The sequence below is a fragment of the Arachis hypogaea genome, chromosome 4, assembly GCF_003086295.3.
Source record: "Arachis hypogaea cultivar Tifrunner chromosome 4, arahy.Tifrunner.gnm2.J5K5, whole genome shotgun sequence".
In the NCBI taxonomy this organism is placed as follows: Eukaryota; Viridiplantae; Streptophyta; class Magnoliopsida; order Fabales; family Fabaceae; genus Arachis; species Arachis hypogaea.
The window spans coordinates 126,478,472-126,503,912 of NC_092039.1; the positions used below are offsets into that span (position 1 = coordinate 126,478,472).

The 25,441-nt window shown below is 31.3% G+C and overlaps 1 protein-coding gene across 1 annotated transcript; it reads right to left on the reverse strand.

The window, feature by feature from the left end:
- Positions 1–18,211: 18,211 nt before the first annotated feature.
- On the reverse strand, positions 18,212–22,367 carry LOC112744771 (ethylene-responsive transcription factor ERF114-like). The gene is made up of 2 exons (XM_072234004.1): positions 21,800–22,367; positions 18,212–19,069 (listed from the first exon to the last, which is right to left on the reverse strand). Exons 1-2 carry the CDS (start codon positions 22,062–22,064, stop codon positions 18,492–18,494), a joined length of 843 nt encoding a protein of 280 aa, XP_072090105.1. The 5' UTR covers positions 22,065–22,367; the 3' UTR covers positions 18,212–18,491.
- Between the last annotated feature and the right edge of the window lie 3,074 nt (positions 22,368–25,441).

Sequence of the window (25,441 nt, forward strand, 5' to 3'; positions counted from 1 at the left end):
TATCTGGGGTTATCTAGGGTTATCTAGGTTTTCTAGGGTTTTTAGAAAATTATAGGGCTTTCTAGGGTTTTTTTGGATTTTCTCGGGTTATCTAGGGTTTCAAGGGTTATCTAGGACTTTCTAGGGTTATCTAGTGTTTTCTAGGGTTTTCAAGGGTTTTCTAGGTTTTCTAGGGTTTTCTAGGGTTATCTAGGATTTTCTAGGGTTTTTTAGGGCTTTCTAGGATTTCTTAGGTTTTCTAATTTTTCTAGGGTTATCTAGGGTTTTCTAGGGTTATCTAGGGTTTTCTAGGGTTATATAGGGTTATCTAGTGTTTTCTCGAGTTATCTAGGGTTTTCTACGGTTATCTAGGGTTTTCTAAGGTCAAAACCTAGAAAGCCCTAGAAAACTAAAGAAAACCCTAGATAACCCTAGAAAATCCTAGAAAACCTAGAAAACCCTTGAAAATCGTAGAAAACTCTAGATAACCCTAGAAATCCTAGATAACCCTAGAAAATCCTCGATAACCCAAGAAAATCCTAGATAACCCTAGAAAGCCCTAGAAATTACTAAAAACCCTAGAAAACCCTAAAGAACCCTAGATACCGGTAGAAAACCTAGAAAATCCTAGATAACCCTAGAAAACCCAAGAAAACCCTAGATAACCCTAGAAATCCCTAGAAAACCCTAGATAACCCTAGAAAGCCTTAGAAAATCCTAGAAAACCCTAGATAGCCCTAGAAAACCCTAGATAACCCTAGATAACCATAGAAAATCCTAAATAAACCATAAAAGCCCTAGAAAACCTAAAAAACCCTAGAAAATCCTAGATAAACCTAGAAAATCCTAGATAACCCTAGAAAACCCTAGATAACCCTAGAAAACCCAAGAAAACCCTAGATAACCCTAGATAACCCTAGAAAACCCTAGATAAATCTAGAAAACCCTAGTTAACCCTAGATAACACTAGATAACCCTGAAAAACCCTAGAAAGCCCTAGAAAATCCTAGATAACCCTACAAAATCCTAGTTCATCCTAGATAACTCTAGAAAGTCCTAGATAATCCTAGATAACCCTAGCAAACCCTAGATAACCTCGATAACCCTAGATAACCCTAGATAACACTAGAAAACCCTAGATAACCCTAGAGAATCCTAGAAAACCTTAGATAACCCTAGAAAACTCTAAAAATCCTGTAAAACCTTAGATAACCCTAGAAAAGTCTAGATAACCCTAGAAAACCCTAGATAACCCTAGAAAACCTTAGATAACCATAGAATACCCTAGAAAACCTAGAAACCCTAGAAATCCCTAGAAAATCCTAAAAACATTAGAAAACCCTAGAAAACCCAAAAAAACCCTAAAAAATCCTAGATAACCCTCGAAAAACCTAGGAAACACTAGAAAACCCTAGAAAACCCTAGAAAAACCTTAAAAACCCTAGATATTCCTAGAGAACCCTAGAAAACCATAGATAACCCTAGAAAGTCCTAGATAACCCTAGAAAACCCTAAATAACCCTAGAAAAACCTAAATAACCCTCGAAAACCCTAGAGAATCCTAGATGCTAGACAACCCTAGAAAATCCTAAATAACCCTAGAAAGCCCTAGAAATTCCTAAAAATACTAGAAAACCCTAAAGAACCCTAGATAACCCTAGAAAACTCTAAAAACTCTAAAAAATCCTAGATAACCCTAGAAAACCCTAGAAAACCCTAGATAACCCTAGAAAACCCTAGAAAACCCTATAAAACCATAGATAACCCTAAACAACCCTAGATAACCCTAGAAAACTCTACATAACACAAGAAAATTCTAGATAACCCTAGAAAACCCAAGAAAATCCTAGATAACCCTAGAAATAGAAAATCCTAAATAACCCTAGAAAACCCTAAATAACCCTAGAAAACCCTTGATAACCCTAAAAATACTATAAAACCTTAGATAACTCTAGAAAACCCTAGATAACCCTACAAAATCCTAGATAACCCTAGAAAACCCTAGAAAACCCTAATAATCCTAGAAAACCCTAAAAAATTCTAGAAAATCCTTGAAAATCCAAGAAAACTCTAGAAAGCCCTAGAAAACCCTAGAAAACCTTAGATAACCCTAGAAAACCCTAGAAAACCAAAAAAACCCTTGAGAACCCTAGAAAACCCTAGATAACCCTAGAAAATCCTAGATAACCCTAGAAAACCCTAGAAATTCCTAAATACCCTAGAAAATCATAGAAAACCCTAAAAAATCCGATAAAACCTTAGATAACCCTAGAAAATCCTAGATAGCCCTACTAGAAAATCTTAGATAACCGTAGAAAATCCTACATAACATTAGAAAATCCTAAATAACCCTAGAAAGCTCTAGAAATTCCTAAAAACCCTAAAAATTCCTAGAAAACCCTAAAGAACCCTAGATAACCCTAGAAAACCCTAGAAAAACCTAGATAACCCTAGAAAACCCTAGAAAACACTAGATAACACTACAAAACTCTAGATAACCCTAGATAACCCTCGAAAATCCTAGATAATCCAAGATTACACGAGATAACCCTAGATAACCCTAGAAAAACTTAGATAACCCTAGAAAACCCTAGAAAATCTTAAAAAATTCTATAAATTCTTAGATAACCCTAGAAAATCCTAGATAACCCTAGAAAGCCCTAGAAAACCCTAAAAACTGTAGAAATCCCAAGAAAACCTAAGAAAACCCTAGATAACCCTAGAAAAGCCTAAAAAACTCTAGAAAACCCTAGAAAACCCTAGAAAGCCCTAGAAAACCCTAGAAAACCCTAGATAATCCTAGAAAATCCTAGAAAACCTAGAAAACCCTAGATAATCCTAAAAAACCTTAGATAACCCTAGAAAATCCTAGATAACCCTAGAAAATCCTAGAAATTCCTAAAAACACAAGAAAATCCTAGAAAACCCTAAAAAACCCAAAAAAACCCAAGAAAATCCTAGATAACCCAAGATAACCCTGGAAAACCCTAGAAAATCCTAGATTACCCTAGAAAATCCTAGATAACCATAGAAAACCCTAGAAATTCCTATATACCCTAGAAAACCCTAAAGAACCCTAGAAAACTCTAGAAAATCTAAAAAACCCTATAAAACCCTAGATAACTTTAGAAAACCCTAGATAAACCTAGATAACCCTAGAAAATCCTAAATTACCCTAGATAACCCTAGAAAACCCTAGAAAACCCTAGTTATCCCTAAAGAATCTTAGAAAACCCTTGAAAACCCTATAAAACCTTAGATAACCATTGAAAAACCTAGATAACCCTAGAAAACCCTACATAACCGTAGAAAATCCTAGATAACGCTAGAAAACCCTAGAAAATCCTAGAAAACCCTAGATAACCCTAGAAAATCCTAGAAAACCTAGAAAACCCTAGAAAACCCTAGAAAACCTAGCAAAACCTAGAAAGCCCTAGAAAACTAAAGAAAACCCTAGATAACCCAAGAAATTCCTAGAAAACCTAGAAAACCCTTAAAAGTCGTAGAAAACCCTAGATAACCCTAGAAATCCTAGATAACCCTAGAAAATCCTCGATAACCCTAGAAAATCCTAGATAACCCTAGAAAGCCCTAGAAATTACTAAAAACCCTAGAAAACCCTAAAGAACCCTAGATACCGGTAGAAAACCTAGAAAATCCTAGATAACCCTAGAAAACCCAAGAAAATCCTAGATAACCCTAGAAATCCCTAGAAAACCCTAGATAACCCTAGAAAGCCTTAGAAAATCCTAGAAAACCCTAGATAGCCCTAGAAAATCCTAGATAACCCTAGATAACCCTAGATAACCCTAGATAACCCTAGATAACCCTAGAAAATCCTAAATAAACCATAAAAGCCCTAGAAAAGCTAAAAAACCCTAGAAAATCCTAGATAAACCTAGAAAATCCTAGATAACCCTAGAAAACCCTAGAAAACCCTAGAAAACCCTAGATAACCCTAGATAACCCTAGATAAACCTAGAAAACCCTAGTTAACCCTAGATAACCCTAGATAACCCTAAAACACCCTAGAAAGCCCTAAAAAACCCTAGATAACCCTACAAAATCCTATATCACCCTAGATAACTCTAGAAAATCCTAGATAACCCTAGATAACCCTAGCAAACCCTAGATAACCTCAATAACCCTAGATAACCCTAGATAACCCTAGAGAATCCTAGAAAACCCTAGATAACCCTAGAAAACTCTAAAAATCCTATAAAACGTTAGATAACCCTAGAAAACCCTAGATAACCCTAGAAAATCCTAGAAAAGTCTAGATAACCCTAGAAAACCCTAGAAAACCTTAGATAACCATAGAATACCCTAGAAAACCTAGAAAACCTAGAAACCCTAGAAAACCCTAAAAACATTAGAAAACCCTAGAAAACCCAAAAAAACCCTAAAAAATCCTAGATAACCCTCGAAAAACCTAGGAAACCCTAGAAAACCCTAGAAAACCTTGAAAACCCTAGAAAACCCTAGAAAAACCTTAAAAACCCTAGATATTTCTAGAAAATACTTGATAACACTAGAGAACCCTAGAAAACCATAGATAACCCTAGAAAGTCCTAGATAACCCTAGAAAACCCTAAATAACCCTAGAAAAACCTAGATAACCCTAGATAACCCTCGAAAACCCTAGAGAATCCTAGATAATCCTAGACAACCCTAGAAAATCCTAAATAACCCTAGAAAGCCCTAGAAATTCCTAAAAACACTAGAAAACCCTAGAAAACCCTAAAGAACCCTAGATAACCCTATAAAACTCTAAAAACTCTAAAAAACCCTAGATAACCCTAGAAAATCCTAGAAACCCTAGATAATCCTAGAAAACCCTAGAAAACCCTAAAAAACCTTAGATAACCCTAAAAAACCCTAGATAACCCTAGAAAACTCTACATAACACAAGAAAATCCTAGATAACCCTAGAAAACCCAAGAAAATCCTAGATAACCCTAGAAATAGAAAATCCTAAATAACCCTAGAAAACCCTAGATAACCCTAGAAAATCCTTGATAACCCGAAAAACACTATAAAACCTTAGATAACTCTAGAAAACCCTAGATAACCCTAGAAAATCCTAGATAACCCTAGAAAACCCTAGAAAATCCTAATAATCCTAGAAAACCCTAAAACATCCTAGAAAACCATTGAAAATCCAAGAAAACTCTAGAAAGCCCTAGAAAACCCTAGATAACCCTAGAAAACCCTAAAAAACCAAAAAAACCCTTGAGAATCCTAGAAAACCCTAGATAACCTTAGAAAATCCTAGATAACCCTAGAAAACCCTAGAAATTCCTAAATACCCTAGAAAATCCTAGAAAACCCTAAAAAATCCGATAAAACCTTAGATAACCCTAGAAAATCCTAGATAACCCTACTAGAAAATCTTAGATAACCGTAGAAAACCCTAGATAACATTAGAAAATCCTACATAACCCTAGAAAGCTCTAGAAATTCCTAAAAACCCTAAAAATTCCGAGAAAACCCTAAAGAACCCTATATAACCCTAGAAAACCCTAGAAAAACCTAGATAACCCTAGAAAACCCTAGAAAACACTAGATAACCCTACAAAACTCTAGATAACCCGAGATAACCCTCGAAAATCCTAGATAACCCAAGATTACCCGAGATAACCCTAGATAACCCTAGATAACCCTAGAAAAACTTAGATAACCCTAGAAAATCCTAGATAACCCTAGAAAGCCCTAGAAAACCCTAAAAACTCTAGAAATCCCAAGAAAACCCTAGATAACCCTAGAAAATCCTAGAAAACCTAGAAAACCCTAGATAACCCTAAAAAACCTTGGATAACCCTAGAAAATCATAGATAACCCTAGAAAATCCTAGAAATTTCTAAAAACACAAGAAAACCCTAGAAATCCCTAAAAAACCCAAAAAAACCCAAGAAAACGCTAGATAACCTAAGATAACCCTGGAAAACCCTAGATAACCCTAGAAAACCCTAGATAACCCTAAAAAATCCAAGAAAACCCTAGATAACCCTAGATAACCCTAGAAAACCCTAGAAAATCCTAGATAACCCTAGAAAACCCTAGATAACCCTAGAAAATCCTAGAAAACCCTAGATAACCCTAGAAAACCCTTGATAACCCTAAAAACACTATAAAACCTTAGATAACTCTAGAAAACCCTAGATAACCCTAGAAAATCCTAAAAAACCCTAGAAAACCCTAATAACTCTAGAAAACCCTAAAAAATCGTAGAAAATCCTTGAAAACACTAGAAAACTCTAGAAAGCCCTAGAAAACCCTAGAAAACCCTAGATAACCTTAGAAAATCCTAGAAAACCAAAAAAACCCTTGAAAATCCTAGAAAACCCTAGATAACCCTAGAAAATCCTAGAAAGCCCTAGAAAACCATAGAAAACCGAAGATAACCCTAGATAACCCTAGAAAATCTAGAAAACCCTAGAAATTCCTAAATACCCTAGAAAATCCTAGAAAACCCTAAAAAACCTGATAAAACCTTAGATAACCCTAAAAAATCCTAGATAACCCTACTAGAAAATCTTAGATAACCGTAGAAAACCCTAGATAACATTAGAAAAACCTAGATAACCCTAGAAAGCTCTAGAAATTCCTAAAAACCCTAGATAACCATAGAAAACCCTAGAAAACCCTAGAAAATCCTATAAAATCTTAGATAACCCTAAAAAACCCTATATAACCCTAGAAAACCCTACATAACCTTAGAAAATCCTAGATAACCCTAGAAAACCCTAGAAAACACTAAAAACCCTAGAAAACCCTAGAAAATCCTAGATAACCCTAGAAAGCCCTAGAAAACCCTAAAAACTCTAGAAATCCCAAGAAAACCCTAGAAAACCCTAGATAACCCTAGAAAATCCTAGAAAACCTAGAAAACCCTAGATAACCCTAGAAAACCTTGGATAACCCTAGAAAATCATAGATAACCCTAGAAAATCCTAGAAATTCCTAAAAACACAAGAAAACCCTAGAAATCCCTAAAAAACCCAAAAAAACCCAAGAAAACGCTAGATAACCTAAGATAACCCTGGAAAACCCTAGATAACCCTAGAAAACCCTAGATAACCCTAAAAAACCCAAGAAAACCCTAGATAACCCTAGATAACCCTAGAAAACCCTAGAAAATCCTAGATAACCCTAGAAAATCCTAGATAACCCTAGAAAATCCTAGAAAACCCTAGATAACCCTAGAAAACCCTTGATAACCCTAAAAACACTATAAAACCTTAGATAACTCTAGAAAACCCTAGATAACCCTAGAAAATCCTAAAAAACCCTAGAAAATCCTAATAACTCTAGAAAACCCTAAAAAATCGTAGAAAATCCTTGAAAACACTAGAAAACTCTAGAAAGCCGTACAAAACCCTAGAAAACCCTAGATAACCTTAGAAAATCCTAGAAAACCAAAAAAACCCTTGAAAATCCTAGAAAACCCTAGATAACCCTAGAAAATCCTAGAAAGCCCTAGAAAACCATAGAAAACCGAAGATAACCCTAGATAACCCTAGAAAATCTAGAAAACCCTAGAAATTCCTAAATACCCTAGAAAATCCTAGAAAACCCTAAAAAACCTGATAAAACCTTAAATAACCCTAAAAAATCCTAGATAACCCTACTAGAAAATCTTAGATAACCGTAGAAAACCCTAGATAACATTAGAAAAACCTAGATAACCCTAGAAGGCTCTAGAAATTCCTAAAAACCCTAGATAACCATAGAAAACCCTAGAAAACTCTAGAAAACTCTATAAAATCTTAGATAACCCTAAAAAACCCTATATAACCCTAGAAAACCCTACATAACCTTAGAAAATCCTAGATAACCCTAGAAAATCCTAGAAAACACTAAAAACCCTAGAAAATCCTAGATAACCCTAGAAAGCCCTAGAAAACCCTAAAAACTCTAGAAATCCCAAGAAAACCCTAGAAAACCCTAGATAACCCTAGAAAATCCTAGAAAACCTAGAAAACCCTAGATAACCCTAGAAAACCTTGGATAACCCTAGAAAATCATAGATAACCCTAGAAAATCCTAGAAATTCCTAAAAACACAAGAAAACCCTAGAAATCCCTAAAAAACCCAAAAAAACCCAAGAAAACGCTAGATAACCTAAGATAACCCTGGAAAACCCTAGATAACCCTAGAAAACCCTAGATAACCCTAAAAAATCCAAGAAAACCCTAGATAACCCTAGATAACCCTAGAAAACCCTAGAAAATCCTAGATAACCCTAGAAAACCCTAGATAACCCTAGAAAATCCTAGAAAACCCTAGATAACCCTAGAAAACCCTTGATAACCCTAAAAACACTATAAAACCTTAGATAACTCTAGAAAACCCTAGATAACCCTAGAAAATCCTAAAAAACCCTAGAAAACCCTAATAACTCTAGAAAACCCTAAAAAATCGTAGAAAATCCTTGAAAACACTAGAAAACTCTAGAAAGCCCTAGAAAACCCTAGAAAACCCTAGATAACCTTAGAAAATCCTAGAAAACCAAAAAAACCCTTGAAAATCCTAGAAAACCCTAGATAACCCTAGAAAATCCTAGAAAGCCCTAGAAAACCATAGAAAACCGAAGATAACCCTAGATAACCCTAGAAAATCTAGAAAACCCTAGAAATTCCTAAATACCCTAGAAAATCCTAGAAAACCCTAAAAAACCTGATAAAACCTTAGATAACCCTAAAAAATCCTAGATAACCCTACTAGAAAATCTTAGATAACCGTAGAAAACCCTAGATAACATTAGAAAAACCTAGATAACCCTAGAAAGCTCTAGAAATTCCTAAAAACCCTAGATAACCATAGAAAACCCTAGAAAACCCTAGAAAACCCTATAAAATCTTAGATAACCCTAAAAAACCCTATATAACCCTAGAAAACCCTACATAACCTTAGAAAATCCTAGATAACCCTAGAAAACCCTAGAAAACACTAAAAACCCTAGAAAACCCTAGAAAATCCTAGATAACCCTAGAAAGCCCTAGAAAACCCTAAAAACTCTAGAAATCCCAAGAAAACCCTAGAAAACCCTAGATAACCCTAGAAAATCCTAGAAAACCTAGAAAACCCTAGATAACCCTAGAAAACCTTGGATAACCCTAGAAAATCATAGATAACCCTAGAAAATCCTAGAAATTCCTAAAAACACAAGAAAACCCTAAAAATCCCTAAAAAACCCAAAAAAACCCAAGAAAACGCTAGATAACCTAAGATAACCCTGGAAAACCCTAGATAACCCTAGAAAACCCTAGATAACCCTAAAAAACCCAAGAAAACCCTAGATAACCCTAGATAACCCTAGAAAACCCTAGAAAATCCTAGATAACCCTAGAAAACCCTAGATAACCCTAGAAAATCCTAGAAAACCCTAGATAACCCTAGAAAACCCTTGATAACCCTAAAAACACTATAAAACCTTAGATAACTCTAGAAAACCCTAGATAACCTTAGAAAATCCTAAAAAACCCTAGAAAACCCTAATAACTCTAGAAAACCCTAAAAAATCGTAGAAAATCCTTGAAAACACTAGAAAACTCTAGAAAGCCCTAGAAAACCCTAGAAAACCCTAGATAACCTTAGAAAATCCTAGAAAACCAAAAAAACCCTTGAAAATCCTAGAAAACCCTAGATAACCCTAGAAAATCCTAGAAAGCCCTAGAAAACCATAGAAAACCGAAGATAACCCTAGATAACCCTAGAAAATCTAGAAAACCCTAGAAATTCCTAAATACCCTAGAAAATCCTAGAAAACCCTAAAAAACCTGATAAAACCTTAGATAACCCTAAAAAATCCTAGATAACCCTACTAGAAAATCTTAGATAACCGTAGAAAACCCTAGATAACATTAGAAAAACCTAGATAACCCTAGAAAGCTCTAGAAATTCCTAAAAACCCTAGATAACCATAGAAAACCCTATAAAATCTTAGATAACCCTAAAAAATCCTATATAACCCTAGAAAACCCTACATAACCTTAGAAAATCCTAGATAACCCTAGAAAACCCTAGAAAACACTAAAAATCCTAGAAAACCCTAGAAAATCCTAGATAACCCTAGAAAACCCTAGAAAACCTATAAAACTATTGAAATCCCTAGAAAACCCTAGAAAACCCTAGAAAGCCCTAGAAAGCCCTAGAAAACCATAGAAAACCCAAGATAACCCTAGATAACCCTAGAAAACCCTTGAAAACACTAGAAAACCCTTGAAAACACTAGAAAACCCTAGATAACCCTAGAAAATCCTAGATAACCCTAGAAAATCTTAGATAACTCTAGAAAATCCTAGATAACCCTAAAAAGCCTTAGAAATTTCTAAAAATCCTAGAAAATCCTAAAGAACCCTAGATAATCCTAGAAAATCCTAGATAATCCTAGAAAATACTAGAAAACCCTAGAAAACCCTAGAAAACCCTAGATAATCCTAGAAAACCCTAGAAAACCCTAGATAATCCTAGAAAACCCTAGATAACCCTAGATAACCCTAGAAAATACTAGATAACCCTAGAAAACCCTAGAAAACCCTAGATAACCCTAGAAAACCCAAGAAAAACCCTATAAAACCTTAGCTAACCCTAGAAAACCCTAGATAACCCTAGAAAGCCCTAGATAACCGTAGAAAATCCTAGATAACCCTAGAAAACCCTTGAAAACCCTAGAAAATCCATAAAAATTCTAGAAAACCCTATATAACCCTAGAAAATCCTAGATAACCCTTGAAAACCCTAGATAACCCTAAAAAACCTAGATAACCCTAGAAAATCCTTGATAACCCTAGAATATCCTAACAACCCTAGAAAATCCTAGAAAATCTAGAAAACCCTTGAAAACCCTAGAAAATTCTAGAAAACTCTAGAAAACCCTAGATAACCCTAGAAAATCCTAGAAAACCTAGAAAACCCTTAAAAACCCTAGAAAATCCTAGATAACCCTAGAAAATTCTAGATAACCCTAGAAAACCCTAGATAACCCTAGAAAATCCTAAATAATTCTAGAAAGCCCTAGAAAACCTATAAACCCTAGAAAACCCTAGAAAACCCTAGATAACCCTAGATAACTCTAGAAAACCCTTGAAAACCCTAAAATACCTAAGAAAATCCTAGATAACCCTTGAAAACCCTAAAAAGCCCTAGAAACTCCGAAAAACCATAGAAAATCCTAGAGAATCCTAATGAATCCTAGATAACCCTAGAAAACCCTAGAAACCTTAGAAAACCCAAGATAACCTTAGAAAGCCCTAGAAAACCCTAGATAACCCTACAAAATCCTAGATCACCCTTGATAACTCTAGAAAATCCTAGATAACCCTAGATAACCCTAGCAAACCCTAGATAACCTCGATAACCCTAGATAACCCTAGATATCCCTAGAAAACCCTAGATAACCCTAGAGAATCCTAGAAAACCCTAGATAACCCTAGAAAACCCTAAAAATCCTATAAAACCTTAGATAACCCTAGAAAACCCTAGATAACCCTAGAAAATCCTAGAAAAGTCTAGATAACCCTAGAAAACCTAGAAACCCTAGAAATCCCTAGAAAACCCTAAAAACATTAGAAAACCCTAGAAAACCCAACAAAACCCTAAAAAATCCTAGATAACCCTCGAAAAACCTAGAAAACCCTAGGAAACCCTAGAAAACCTTGAAACCCTAGAAAACCCTAGAAAATCCTAGATAACCTTAGAAAACCCTAAAAAACCCAAGATATTCCTAGAAAACTATAGATAACCCATGAAAATCGTAGAAAACCATAGAAACCCCTAGAAAATCCTAAAAAAACCTAGAAAACACTTGATAACACTAGAGAATCCTAGAAAACCGTAGATAACCCTAGAAAGTCCTAGATAACCCTAGAAAACCCTTGATAACCCTAGAAAAACCTAGATAGCCCTAGATAACCCTCGAAAACCCTAGAGAATCCTAGATAACCCTAGACAACCCTAGAATATCCTAAATAACCCTAGAAAGCCCTAGAAATTCCTAAAAACACTAGAAAACCCTAGAAAACCCTAAAGAACTCTAGATAACCCTAAAAAACTCTAAAAACTCTAGAAAACCCTAGATAACCCTAGAAAACCCTAGAAAACCCTAGATAACCCTAGAAAACCCTAGATAACCCAAGATAACCCTAGAAAACCCTACATAACCCTAAAAAACCATAGAAAACCCTAGATAACCCTAGAAAACCCTAGGAAACCCTATAAAACCTTAGATAACCCTAAAAAACCCTAGATAACCCTAGAAAACTCTACATAACCCAAGAAAATCTTAGATAACCCTAAAAAACCCAAGAAAATCCTAAAAACCCTAGAAAACCCTAGAAAATCTTAGATAACCCTAGAAAACCCTAGAAAACCTATAAAACTCTTGAAAACCCTAGAAAACCCTAGAAAGCCCTAGAAAATCATAGAAAACCCTAGAAAACCCTAGAAAATCCTTGAAAATTCTAGAAAACCCTATATAACCCTAGAAAATCTTAGATAATCCCAGAAAATCCTAGATAATCTTAGAAATTCCTAGAAAACCTTAGATAACCCTAGAAAACCCAAAAAAACCTAGAAAACTCTTGAAAACCCTAGAAAATCCTAGAAAATCCTAGATAACCCTAGAAAATCCTAGATAACTCTAGAAAATCCTAAATAACCCTAGAAAACCCTAGAAAACCCTTGATAACCCTAAAAACATTATAAAACCTTAGATAACACTAGAAAACTCTAGATAACCCTAGAAAATCCTAGATAACCCTAGAAAATCCTAGAAAACTCTAATAATCCTAGAAAACCCTAAAAAATCCTAGAAAATCCTTGAAAATCCAAGAAAACTCTAGAAAACCCTAGAAATCTCTAGAAAACCCTAGATAACCCTAGAAAACCCTAGAAAACCAAAGAAACCCTTGAAAACCCTAGATAACCCTAGAAAATCCTAGATAACCCTAGAAAACCCTATAAATTCCTAAATACCCTAGAAAATCCTAGAAAACCCTAAAAAACCCGATAAAACCTTAGATAACCCTAGAAAATCCTAGATAACCCTACTAGAAAATCATAGATAACCGTAGAAAACCCTAGTTAACATTAGAAAATCCTAGATAACCCTAGAAAGCTCTAGAAATTCCTAAAAACCCTAAAAAATCCTAGAAAACCCTAAAGAACCCTAGATAACCCTAGAAAACCCTAGAAAAACCTAGATAACCCTAGAAAACCCTAGAAAACACTAGATAACCCTACAAAACTCTAGATAACCTTAGATAACCCTAGAAAATTCTAGATAACCCAAGATTACCCGAGATAACCCTAGATAACCCTAGAAAAACTTAGATAACCCTAGAAAATCCTAGAAAATCCTAAAAAACTCTATAAATTCTTAGATAACCCTAGAAAATCCTAGATAACCCTAGAAAGCCCTAGAAAACCCTAAAAACTCTAGAAATCCCTAGAAAACCCTAGAAAACCCTAGATAACCCTAGAAAACCCTAAAAACCATAGATAACCCTATAAAATCCTAGAAAGCCCTAGAAAACCCTAGAAAACCCTAGATAACCCTAGAAAATCCTAGATAACCCTAGAAAATTCTAGAAATTCCTAAAAACACAAGAAAACCCTAGAAAACCCTAAAAACCCAATAAAACCCTAGATATAGGTTTAGTTTGGTAAAGTTTTTACTTTTCAAAAGTAGCTTATAAAAATTAACTTTTAAAAAATGGCTTTTTAAAAGTTGTAGCATTTTATGTTTGGTAAATCAAATCAAAAATAGCTTTTAATAAACATAAGCAACATCAATTGTGTTTGGTAAAATAGCTTTTAAAATTTAAAAATACTATAATAGACATAAATGCAAGTATTAAATTTGAAAATTAGTTAACATATGACTTTGAAAAGCTTTATGCTAGGTGCTTTCAAAAGTACTCCAATCTTTATAATAAACATATTTATAACGAAGAATAATTTTTTTTTTCAAATTTTGGAGACCAATAATTTAAATAGTTATTTGATTTACTCTTTATAGTAATATAAATAGAGTTATCATTAGTCAATAATAAAACTTGAATGTAATCCAATGTTAATACTGATACGTCCATTATCCATTTATATATTGACTCATTTTTACATATCACAGAAAATTGGACACATATCTCAAGTAAAATTATATATCTATATTTACATATGTATATATATATGTTGTTATTATAATTGTGATTAATGTTCATGAAGTTAGTGTACGAAAATTTTATGATTGGTTTCCATAAACCAGGTCTCCTTCTTCACGATTTTAGAGAATAGAGAAAAACAAATATCTACTAAAAAATACAAAAATAAAGCACAAAAAATAATATAAATAGATAGAAGTTCATACCTAATACGTGATAGAAATGTATTTGCGTTAAAATTGTGAAGATTAGGTTAAAAAATAAAAATATATGAAGATTGTGTTAGAATTTGTGAAAGTTAGGTTGAGAAATTAGAAATATATGAGGATTCCAATGGTAATATAATGGCGAAAAATATGTGTGGAAAAATAAATAAATTATGGTGTTAATAATTAATAATGGTAATTTTGAATATTTATTATATTAGATTTTTTTTTTTAATTTTAATACGTACAAGCCAACTTTAAAAAGCTCAATCTAGGTAAAAGCACCCCTAACTTTTAAAAGCCGCAAGTACAAGCATTTGTGCACAGACACCTTTTCAAAAAATTTTACCAAAATTGGATCTCAGTTGCAACTTGACACATCAGCTAGTTATTGCAGCCTCCAACATGGTAATAAAATGTCACATCATCACTGTAATTGCTAATTCAACATTGAAAAGAGATTTAGGGATCATAATAGTGCCCCAAACTTAATCTGAGAGACTACTATAATAAAATTGAAAACTAAAAAACTTAATTAGATAATGGCGTAAATTTACTCAACCAAACAAGAACTGTTATGAAAATTTACTCAACCAAACAAGCTTTGAAATAGTTGCAAAACATGAGACAATGTTACATATCTTTTTCATCTTCTTATCAGATTTATTAATAGTTAAATTAAAAATGAAAATGAGGATAATGTTATAGCCTCCCCCGTTTCATGAGCCACATCATACTAATCATAGTTGTTTTATCACCGTCGATATAAAAATATATAAAAATACACTACTAGACTTCGCTCGTCCAAGCACAAATAGTTCAGAGAAGTTCTTTTCTTCAAATCAAATTAAATTAGTTGTACCATTCTACTTCACAAGGAAGGTAAACTGGTAATTTAACCCATTCGACTAACATATTTTATATTAAGTTCTTATGCCGAAGCATGGATCATAAGCAAAACTAATAGTAATGCAAGTTCATATTGGTTCATAACTATAACATGTAAGTTATTATGCACTATATATATAGATAGATGGAACCTTAAATACTAGGTAATGAATCCAAAATTACTTAATCTTGGCGTATAAAATCATAAAATCATTTATAAAATGACATATTCACAATCTATTGTTGGATTAAGCCATCACAGTTACAACTAAAAGCTAAGATAGTACATCAAGATTGATTGACATCATCAAATTGGACTCCTAGTAACTATTTGAGTTCATAATGCTAAATCTCAACAAAAAAAAAAAAGAGCAGGTTATTGATTCTTGTTCGTGCTCAGTTTGCCAACCCAATATTTCAATCACAATTGAAACCACGCGTGAATACATGTGAGTACACAAATATTCATTTACCTTTTAAGAAGATAAGGGACTTTGGGGTGATATATAGTGTGCGTAGTGTACCTAAACAAACCAGCCATATGAAAAAGAATATAAATCAAAGGGGTGAAATATTAGTAAGGTTGTAAGTTAGGACATTCAATCATATGTTTCAATTTGATGTGATGCTCTTTCTACTTGAGACTAGTGTATATGAATATTATATAAAAGTAAGTAATTTGGGACTTACAATTCAAGCTGTCATAAGATTTAAGAGAAACAGCAGAAAATGGGAGGTATCTATTGTAACGAACTTTTGGACAAGATAGCATAGTATTCAATCTCTGACTTCTTTAGGCAATTGTTACCAATGATGATCAATTTTCCTACATACAATAAAATTTTCACAAACTATTTCAAAATTGATAATTATATTTTAACTATTTTAAGCGAAACTCATTTTTGTTCAAGATGGTAAATGGAAATGGGCTTGAATTCAAGCTAAATTTGACATAGAATTATTGCATACATATATAGCCAGGTTTTGGGTTTCATAAACTCCCACTACGCCCAAAGATTAACCATGCACTTTTATGCATGCATTTAGCTTTTGAATAAAGTCGAGGTGAAGTTGAGTTGGTTTAGTAGTTAATTCAATCCGCTTAAAAAGTGTCGGGATTCGAATTAGTCATTACCTTGTCAAGGTAAAGAATACATGGAAAATTAGATAACAAAGTAGTCCTAAGTCCTAACTATTTATTTTTGGAGACCCTAATTATTTTTCACCTAAAACAATTTTTCCAACGACGAACAAGGATATTCAATCTCTAGACATCTTTTGAGTGAAAAATATGACTATTCAATCCCTTAAAACAATATTGTTTTATGAGAAAAAATATTTGTATAAAAAATTCGTATTTAAATGAAATTGATTGATATATCTCAATTAAAAGGTGAATAACTAAAAAAAAATTTCTTAACAAAAAGTCGTGTGATCCTTTGAGAATGAGTAGGAAAAGAGAATTTAACATTTGTTCACTCGCGTACCCAATAAAAAAAATTAGCAACACTAAGAAGAGAGGTTAGGAACACAGTTACTAAATGATAAGGTTTGATCTAAAGTATTCAATCTTTTCCTACTCATTCTCAAAAGAAGCACGCTTGTCTAGTTAGCTAGCATGTGGAAAAATTTTAAAATTGTTGTCGCTTTTTTTTTTGGTTATAGGATGAAAGTGGGGTTCTTTTTGACTGATGCACCATCAACCGTTACAAGTGGCGGAGGCTGCCAAGCCCCACTTTTATCCATGCGTGTTTCTCAACAATCATCACTCACTTTACATTTCACAATGACAATATTTATCTTACTTTATGAGATGATATTCATGTAAAGTTCATAGTTGAGAGTCGTTAAATAACATTTAATCGAATATGTCAACTTACAACTTCACATGTTACCTAAATCATTTTTTATTAGTTTAATATTGATTACAATTAATTATCATAGGAGTACATAAAAAGTGTACAAGGTGAACCACCAAACAATTTGTTTTAGTTTTTTATTTATTTAAAAGATTTTCAAAACGAGAAGAGATTATTTTTCTAATAATACCAATCATTTAATAGCAATCTTTTTTCCAATATTATTTACACATCTAACATCAACATCACCCTAACATCAAGCATTAACTTTTCTTTTCCAATGTAGAAGTGATCACTCTACAATAATGGAATCATTAACAACACCATCAGCAGCAACAATAACCAAATGGAATTTGGAAAACCAGAGTCTCTTCTTGACTTGCTTAAAACAACAAATGCATTGTCTGTAACCTATATGAAATCAGGGTCTACAGTAAGGGTGGAGAAGAGGACGGCCAAACCACACACCCCTAATTTTTATTAGTTTAATGTTGGTTGTAATTAATTATAGAAGGAGATTAAGAGTACATAAAAAATACGTAAGGTTAACCACTAAATAATTTGTTTTAGTTTTTCATTCATTTCAAAATCTTTTAAAATGAGAAGAAATCATTTTTCTTCCTCTCAACCTTCACTTTTTCTCTCTCTTCATGCTCGTCAACGATTAACATTACAGCTTACTTAGTACATGCGATTTTCTTTATAACATGAAAATAATTGTATATCTAACACTTCTCAACTATTAACTTTATATAAAAGACTACAAAAGAAGTTAAGAAGCAAGTCAAAAGATGAATACTACTTTCTTTTCTTTCCTCTCTGTTTCTGCCTTTAATTTCCACTTCCACTCAAAAGAGTGTATAACTTAATATTTTATAAGTGAATTGTTTTCAGAATAACATTTCCTTTTTGGAATCGTTAATAAAATAAAATAAACGGATGTTTACCTTTTTACTCTAATTTTAAAAACATTTCACAAGGGGTAACAATGGTGTGTGTTTTGTGGAGTAAAACTTTCATCTTTTCCATAAGTATAAAAGTATTTTTCCAAACTTAATTAAAAATAAGATTCAACTAGTTGACAATGCAATGATATATACTATATAGACTATTCGATAAGAAAAATTGTATATTATATATTTATAATCAATCTTGATGATAACAAATGTATAAGGACATGATAAATTAAATCACTACATAATCATCAATAATTATGGTTAAAGTACTAATCTCTAGAAATAAGCATAATTATTTCATATGAGATATTGGTGATAACGATGACTCATCCAATATTTTTTATTGAAAGAAAGAGGTCATAAAAGATATATATTTATGCAGCAACAACATGCACAGCAGTTGGCAGACACATACAATATATTTTTATATATATACTACTAATCTTGGTGGTGATGGTGTCCTCCTTCATGATCATGTTGTTGTTGTTGGTTGTAGAAATAGGACGATGGATTCAAAGATTGTTGCAATTGTTGCTGCTGTTGTTGCTGTTGTTGATTGAAAAGATGTGAAGTGTAATAAGGAAAATTTGCTTCATCACTTGAAAGAATCTGTGCATACTGAAACAAGTTTGGGAAAACTTGATGATCATGTGTTGAGGATAATGATGATGATGGTGAATAGAGCGTAGGAAGAATAGCATTAGAAGCTGAACCACTGAATTGAAAGGCAGAACCACCTTGTAGTTGTTGTTGTTGTAGCATGTTGTTGTTATTAGGTTGTTGTTGTTGAGTAGTGTTTGGTTGAACAAGTTTTTGAGGGAAATTGAGCTTGGCTTTGTTGCCTTTGAATTTGAGAGCAGCTTTGTCATAAGCTAAAGCAGCATCTTCAGCAGTGTCAAAGGTTCCAAGCCAGACTCTTGCTGCTTTGTTTGGATCTCTAATTTCTGCTGCCCATTTTCCCCATGGCCTCTGTCTCACTCCTCTGTAGTGTGGCTTCTTCTTATTTGACCCCTCCTCTTTATTATTAGTCATCAATGCAAAATATGCGTACATGCAAATTCAACAAAACATATTACAATTTTGTCTTTCAATAATAATGTTATGCAGTAAATATTCCTGGTACTCCTCATGTAAAAATATAGTTGTTATCAATAATTATGTATTTAGATTATGTTTTAATTAATAAAGCAAAAAAAATACTTTTTAATTATTGAAAATATTGATATTAAAATAATAATGTCTATCATAAAAGTTTATGCATAACAAAAAATTATTCATTTTTAAATTTCTTTACACACTAGGTCCAACAGATTACAATTTTCTGTATCATTTACAAAAATTTTATGTATATATAAAAAATTAATCATTAAATTAGTTATCATATATATATATTTTTAATGAATCCCGTTAGGGAGCCAATGAAGTATTTGTATAATGTGTACAATGGGTTATTTATTTGGCCTAATATGAGTTAAAAAATGAACATCCAGGATAAAATATTACTAATTTCTCAAATACAGTACACCTATACTATACTATCCAGAATAACTATCTGGTACTAGAAATAATAAACATCCGATCTCCTACTGAATCGAACATCCCTAATCTCCATTGTACGTACAGATACTCCATTAGCTCCCTATATTTCCTCATTTTTAATATGTATAACATGGTGATTTAAATCTCTTCACTTTTATAATAATATATATGTATCAAAGTATACATGTAAATCAATAGGTATGATTTATATTTAGAGATGAAAAAAATGAAAGTGATTAGGTCGTACTAAAATAATAAAACAAGTGTATTGATATAAATACTCAAAAAAAGTTTTTAATAAAAAAATATTAATCTCAACTTACTATATATGTAGTATGATTTGTTTAGTTTAATTTCTTTTGGACAGAATGCAAAGAATTTGGCTTTTTTTTTTTCATGACATACTTGGATGGAAGTGAGAAAATAAAATTAAACAAAGCTTATTTTGGCATTGCTGGACATTTTGATTGAAGTAGCAAACGAATTGGATTCTATATATAAAAGTCTCTAGGAAAAAGTCTATTTTTTTTTTTTTCTTCCTTCATTGACATGAGAAACTAAAACAGGTAATTCATCAATCATTGCTCAATTGTGCTTTTCCTACATAGAATTTACACATGTCTATAACCAGAATGAGAAACATTTTAGTCATCATGATACTCCATCATTTTAGAGTACCGAATTTGATATTCAACATATAAATCTATTTTTGATGTCTATATTTTACACATGCTTGAAAATAGAACCAGAAACTTGGCATATTTATCATCGTCATCTCACTCATCATGTGAGTTGGAATAATATGTACTATCAGATATTAATTGCTTGATGAAAAAATAAGTTTTATTTAATTTGTCATAGTAATTGTGTACCAACAATATCATCCATTAAGAAACGAATAAATTGAAATGATTGCAATGTATATTTCCACAAAGTTTATTAGTCAGCAAAGAGAACTCAAGTTATTATATATGCTAGAATTATCTACTTAACAAGATGTCAAGATGGACCAAAATCAAAGCTATATTATAATTAAATTGATTTAAAGAACTAAATATTATATATTATCAAACCATATGGATTTGCAACTTTAAGTAAATAAAGATGTCATGCAAAACTTTAACTAAGGAAAAGGGGTTGATGTTATGTCATGGGAAAATGAATGTAAACCGGTTTAGAAAAGTTTAGGTGGTAGGTACAAATTTTATTTTTTTGATTGTCCATGGTATTTTATAGTCCGACAGGTTTAGAGTTAATTTGTTATAAATCTAAACTCTATTTAAAAATCTACTGCTGACCAATTGATTGCTGTATGCATAAGACGATATTTAATATCCGGTCCATAGTTGCATGCAACATGAATGTAAGTAGTGTAAGTGTAAATAAAAAATATACCAATGGACTAAAATTGAAATAAATGATGCATACATCTTTGGAAATGCTTACATGCATGTGATATTATCCACTTTGGATGAAATAAATTTTATAGTTATATATGCAAGCATGCTTTCATGCAAATCAAACATCGAATTGAACTAATAAAATTTTTATGAACTATATTCTTCTACTAACAATGCAAATAGCTTACATTTTCCATACAAAGCCATCAATCATCACATGTAAGTTATCAAATCTTCAATATCATATATATATATATAGAATATAGATTGATGCATGATATTGATATCAAAAGTGTAATAAACCAAATCAAATTAAAACTTTAATTTATCATTATCATCTATTAATAATATATGGCCGTATAAAATATTAATATAACAAAATTATTTTTTGACCTTTTTATGGATCAAAAACTGCAAATAATTAAAAGATTATATAATATATAACACTATAATAAGAGTACCAAAATCTAGATCCGTGTCTAGCACGTCTCCACCAACAAAACATACACACCATTTCAATAATTGGTTCTTTTTTCTTGAAAAATATCACCAACAAATCATATGAGAGATCTTTATTAGAAAGCAACTTGAAACGGAATTAAACAATTACAAATTAAACAACACATCACACACAACATAAGATATAATTATAACATTTTTTAGAAATTAGGCATGCCAATTTCATATAAATTAAATAAAAAGGAGAAACAAGACATATAGAAATTAAACATACAAGTAACTAATTAAGAATTGAATAATAATAATAATATTATTATTATTATTATTTAATTAGAAGCTATAACTCACCTTGATCTTGAAGAGGGTGAGTAGGTTGAAGAGGTTCATTTGAGAGAGGAAAAGGGTTTGATTGTGGCATCATCATCATGTGATGAGGGTTTTGATTATTATTATTATTGGAAGTTGCCATAACTTGAGCAAGAGCTGAAACCATGGTTGACATGTCAGTGTCTTCAGGTGTGCACCAAGAAGATCCATAATCATCATCCTCTCTCTTCTCTTTTGCATCTGATGATGAAGATAATGGTAGCTTCCCATGCCTTCTTGGATCCATTTTCTTCTTCTTGTTTTTTTTTTTGCCCTATTTTCTAATTGCTTTTATGTTGTTACTACTAGCTACTTGTAGAAACACCCCCCTCCACTTGCACCATGTAAATTTAAGCATAAAGGGAGAATATATTATGCTTATTGATGTTTAATTAGTCATGATTTAATTTAAATTTCAAAGTTGAATTACCCCTTTTAATCACTTTCTTCTTTTTCATTAACCATGGATATATGATACTATATATATTCATGGATCTCATTTCAATTTTTATTTAAAATAATGGATTCTATATCCATTTTTAAATCAATTAAGGATTCTTTTGAGTTTAACACTTTATACTAATAATACAAAAGAATTAAAAAATATTCCACATAAATAAAAAATCAATCATCAAAACAATTACTATTATTATGTATTTGTATATATTTATGAGTATTGATGATTCATATATTTTTTTTTAGTTAAGTAATCAGTTTTTATAATAATAATCAAATCTGTCATAATATAATAATACAATAATTAAATCTGTAATAGATAAATAAATTTACTTACAATGATATAATATAATTTTTTATGAGGTTCTATAAAGATATTATTTACATACACCATAATAATTAATTGAGGAATGATTTTTTGTGTAACATAATATGATGGAAAATAATTATATATATATAAAATAAAATTTTATTTGGAGAAATGAATTTTTATGTGACTTCAATATCACAAGTTTAAGTCATAAAATCAACTATAGATAAAATTATCAAATTATATTTTTTACATTATATTATTTAAGTACAATTCTTCTCTAAACTGCTAGATGTTTGTAAATTGGATTATTTTTCATGACTTTTGAAATAATAAGTAGGTAAATCAAACATGTATTTTAATTGACATAATTGGAAACCTACATAGTTGACATTGAATAAAATAAATCCAATTCTTTTTTTGTCATTCCATCCCTTATAATTTTAAACATATATATTCATTTATTTATTTATTTTTCTCATCTAGATAACGTTAAAGATATATAGTGTAATAGGTGTACATGAATTGATATGTTTCTAGAGAAAAGTTTTCACTACTTTATGATAATAGTATATATGATTCAAATTCCTTTACAGCTCTGATTGTAAGTTGTAAGAGGAAATGCGTATTCCCTGGCCATGTTGTAGAACCATTTGTTTTAGGAACAAGTGGCTTCTAACGTTAGAGAGTAATGATAGTGACACTGTTATAAGTGGCTAAAAGAAAGACACACACATACCTTTACTTTTCTTGGATTAAAGAGATAATAATAGAAAGCTAAAAACTAAAATATATATATATAGATAGACATAAGAATGAGACGAAGAAAAAATGGTCAAAAGAAAATTCGTTTCTATTTTCTTGATTAGAAGCAAAACAAAGTGTTTTATACCAATCAATGATATATATATTAATTTTCTCTCCGCTTTATTTATTAAACTATTCTTCCACCTTAGTCCATGATAACAATAAAGAAGTCTCGTGACCCACAAATTCAACCTAACAAAATACATAAATTCAGTTATAATTTTAGTTTTTATTATTTTATCTTATTTTATCTTTATTTACTTTTATCTTTCTTAGGTCAATGCTTTATATATATTTAGTTTTACCTTCATAATACAATTTAATTTAATCAATTAACAATCAATAAAAATTATTCATATTTTATTTTCTTATTCTTTCACAATTTTATCATTATTCTTTACACCATAAAAATAGTGTCAAGAATTACTATTTTATAATGATTAATTAACATTTCGTAGTTTACTTATGACCGGTACAAAAAAAAAAAGTGCCAATAAATATATTGTCAATTTTTTTAACAATTACTATATAAGTATTGACTATAACACTAAATTTTTTTTTGAAAATCATTAATGTCCATGAAAAAACTTTTTTTTTTATTGTTGGGTAAAATGTCCATTATATTAATTTTTTAAAGATAATTTAAAAATTTAAAAAATATATGCATGTAAATGTATGAAATAAAGATGTAAAATTTCAACTAGACATGTCATTTCATGGTCATATCTTAATAAGAAGATCGAGCCAAATATGGAAGTGGTAATAAGCAACAAATCAAGGGATCGGAGAACGTGTATTTCACCTTTGAAAATGGTAGTTTCGTTTAATATACAGAGATATAAATTTATATTTGGCAAATAAAATATGGATAGAACATTATGTTGTAAAATATTAAATGAGTGTATTTTGTATTTTTTTAAGAAAAAAACAGAAATCCTAAATGGAATACAAGTTATTTTTTCATTTTCTCTTTTGTTATTATTATAAAATTTTTATAATTATATTTTTTATTATTTTATTTTTTATTTTAAATTTTGTATGAAAAAAAAAGATAAATTAAATTATTTATTATTTATTCTATCTTATATTCAGTTTATTACTAACTAAAATACAAAACTATTAATTTTTGTATTCTATTATTATTATCTTGTCTTATCCTATTCTCAAAACAAAATATATTTTATAAAAAAAAATTATTGTTTACGGTATTTTTCAGTCCAATAGACAATCCGTTACGGATTGGAGTTCTATTTAAGATTTTATTATTGGTCAATAAATTACTGTATGCACAAAATGAAATTCGAACACTTAACACTTATTTAAACAGATGAGTGAATTGATCACTCGACCAACCCACATTGCTTATCCTATATATAAGAATATATGTACTTGATTTGTGTTGTGTTGTGAAGCGTGCATGGTCCCAGATCCCATGCACGCCATTCAATTCCAAATAAAACAAGTTAGAGTAATTTCTATACATACATTACCGAAAGTTGAGGCATGGATGAAGGACAATTACACTAGCACCTCAAAATATGCAAAAAATACATTGTCCTCATGCATCTTAATTCTTAGCATAGCTTCTAGTCCTTTGATTAGGCCTTCAATTTTACATCACGCATGCATGTGCATGTTTAGTAGATTAGATATACTTTGATTTCCTTTATTTGCCCATCTCTCTTCTTTTAGCATTATATTGTCCAATCATTGGAGTCCTCAGCTTTATAATTTGGCTAATTCAAATATATAGATGCTTTTCTTAAATACAAACCCAATTTGATCTTTAATAAGTTTACTTCTTCAATTCTTTTGTTTTAAAATAATTAGAGTTAATGGGTAGAGTAAATTAATTAAAGTACAGTTTAAGTTTCACTCTAACCTACTTGCTTGTAGTGTAAATCTCTTTAATATTTTCTACTATTATATTTGCATGTTTTCAAACTTCTTAATTTAAATTTTACTCGCACTCTAAACCTATTTACATGATTTTACTCGAACATATATGAACATTACAGCAAACACAGAAGATAGCGACGGCTAATTAGCGG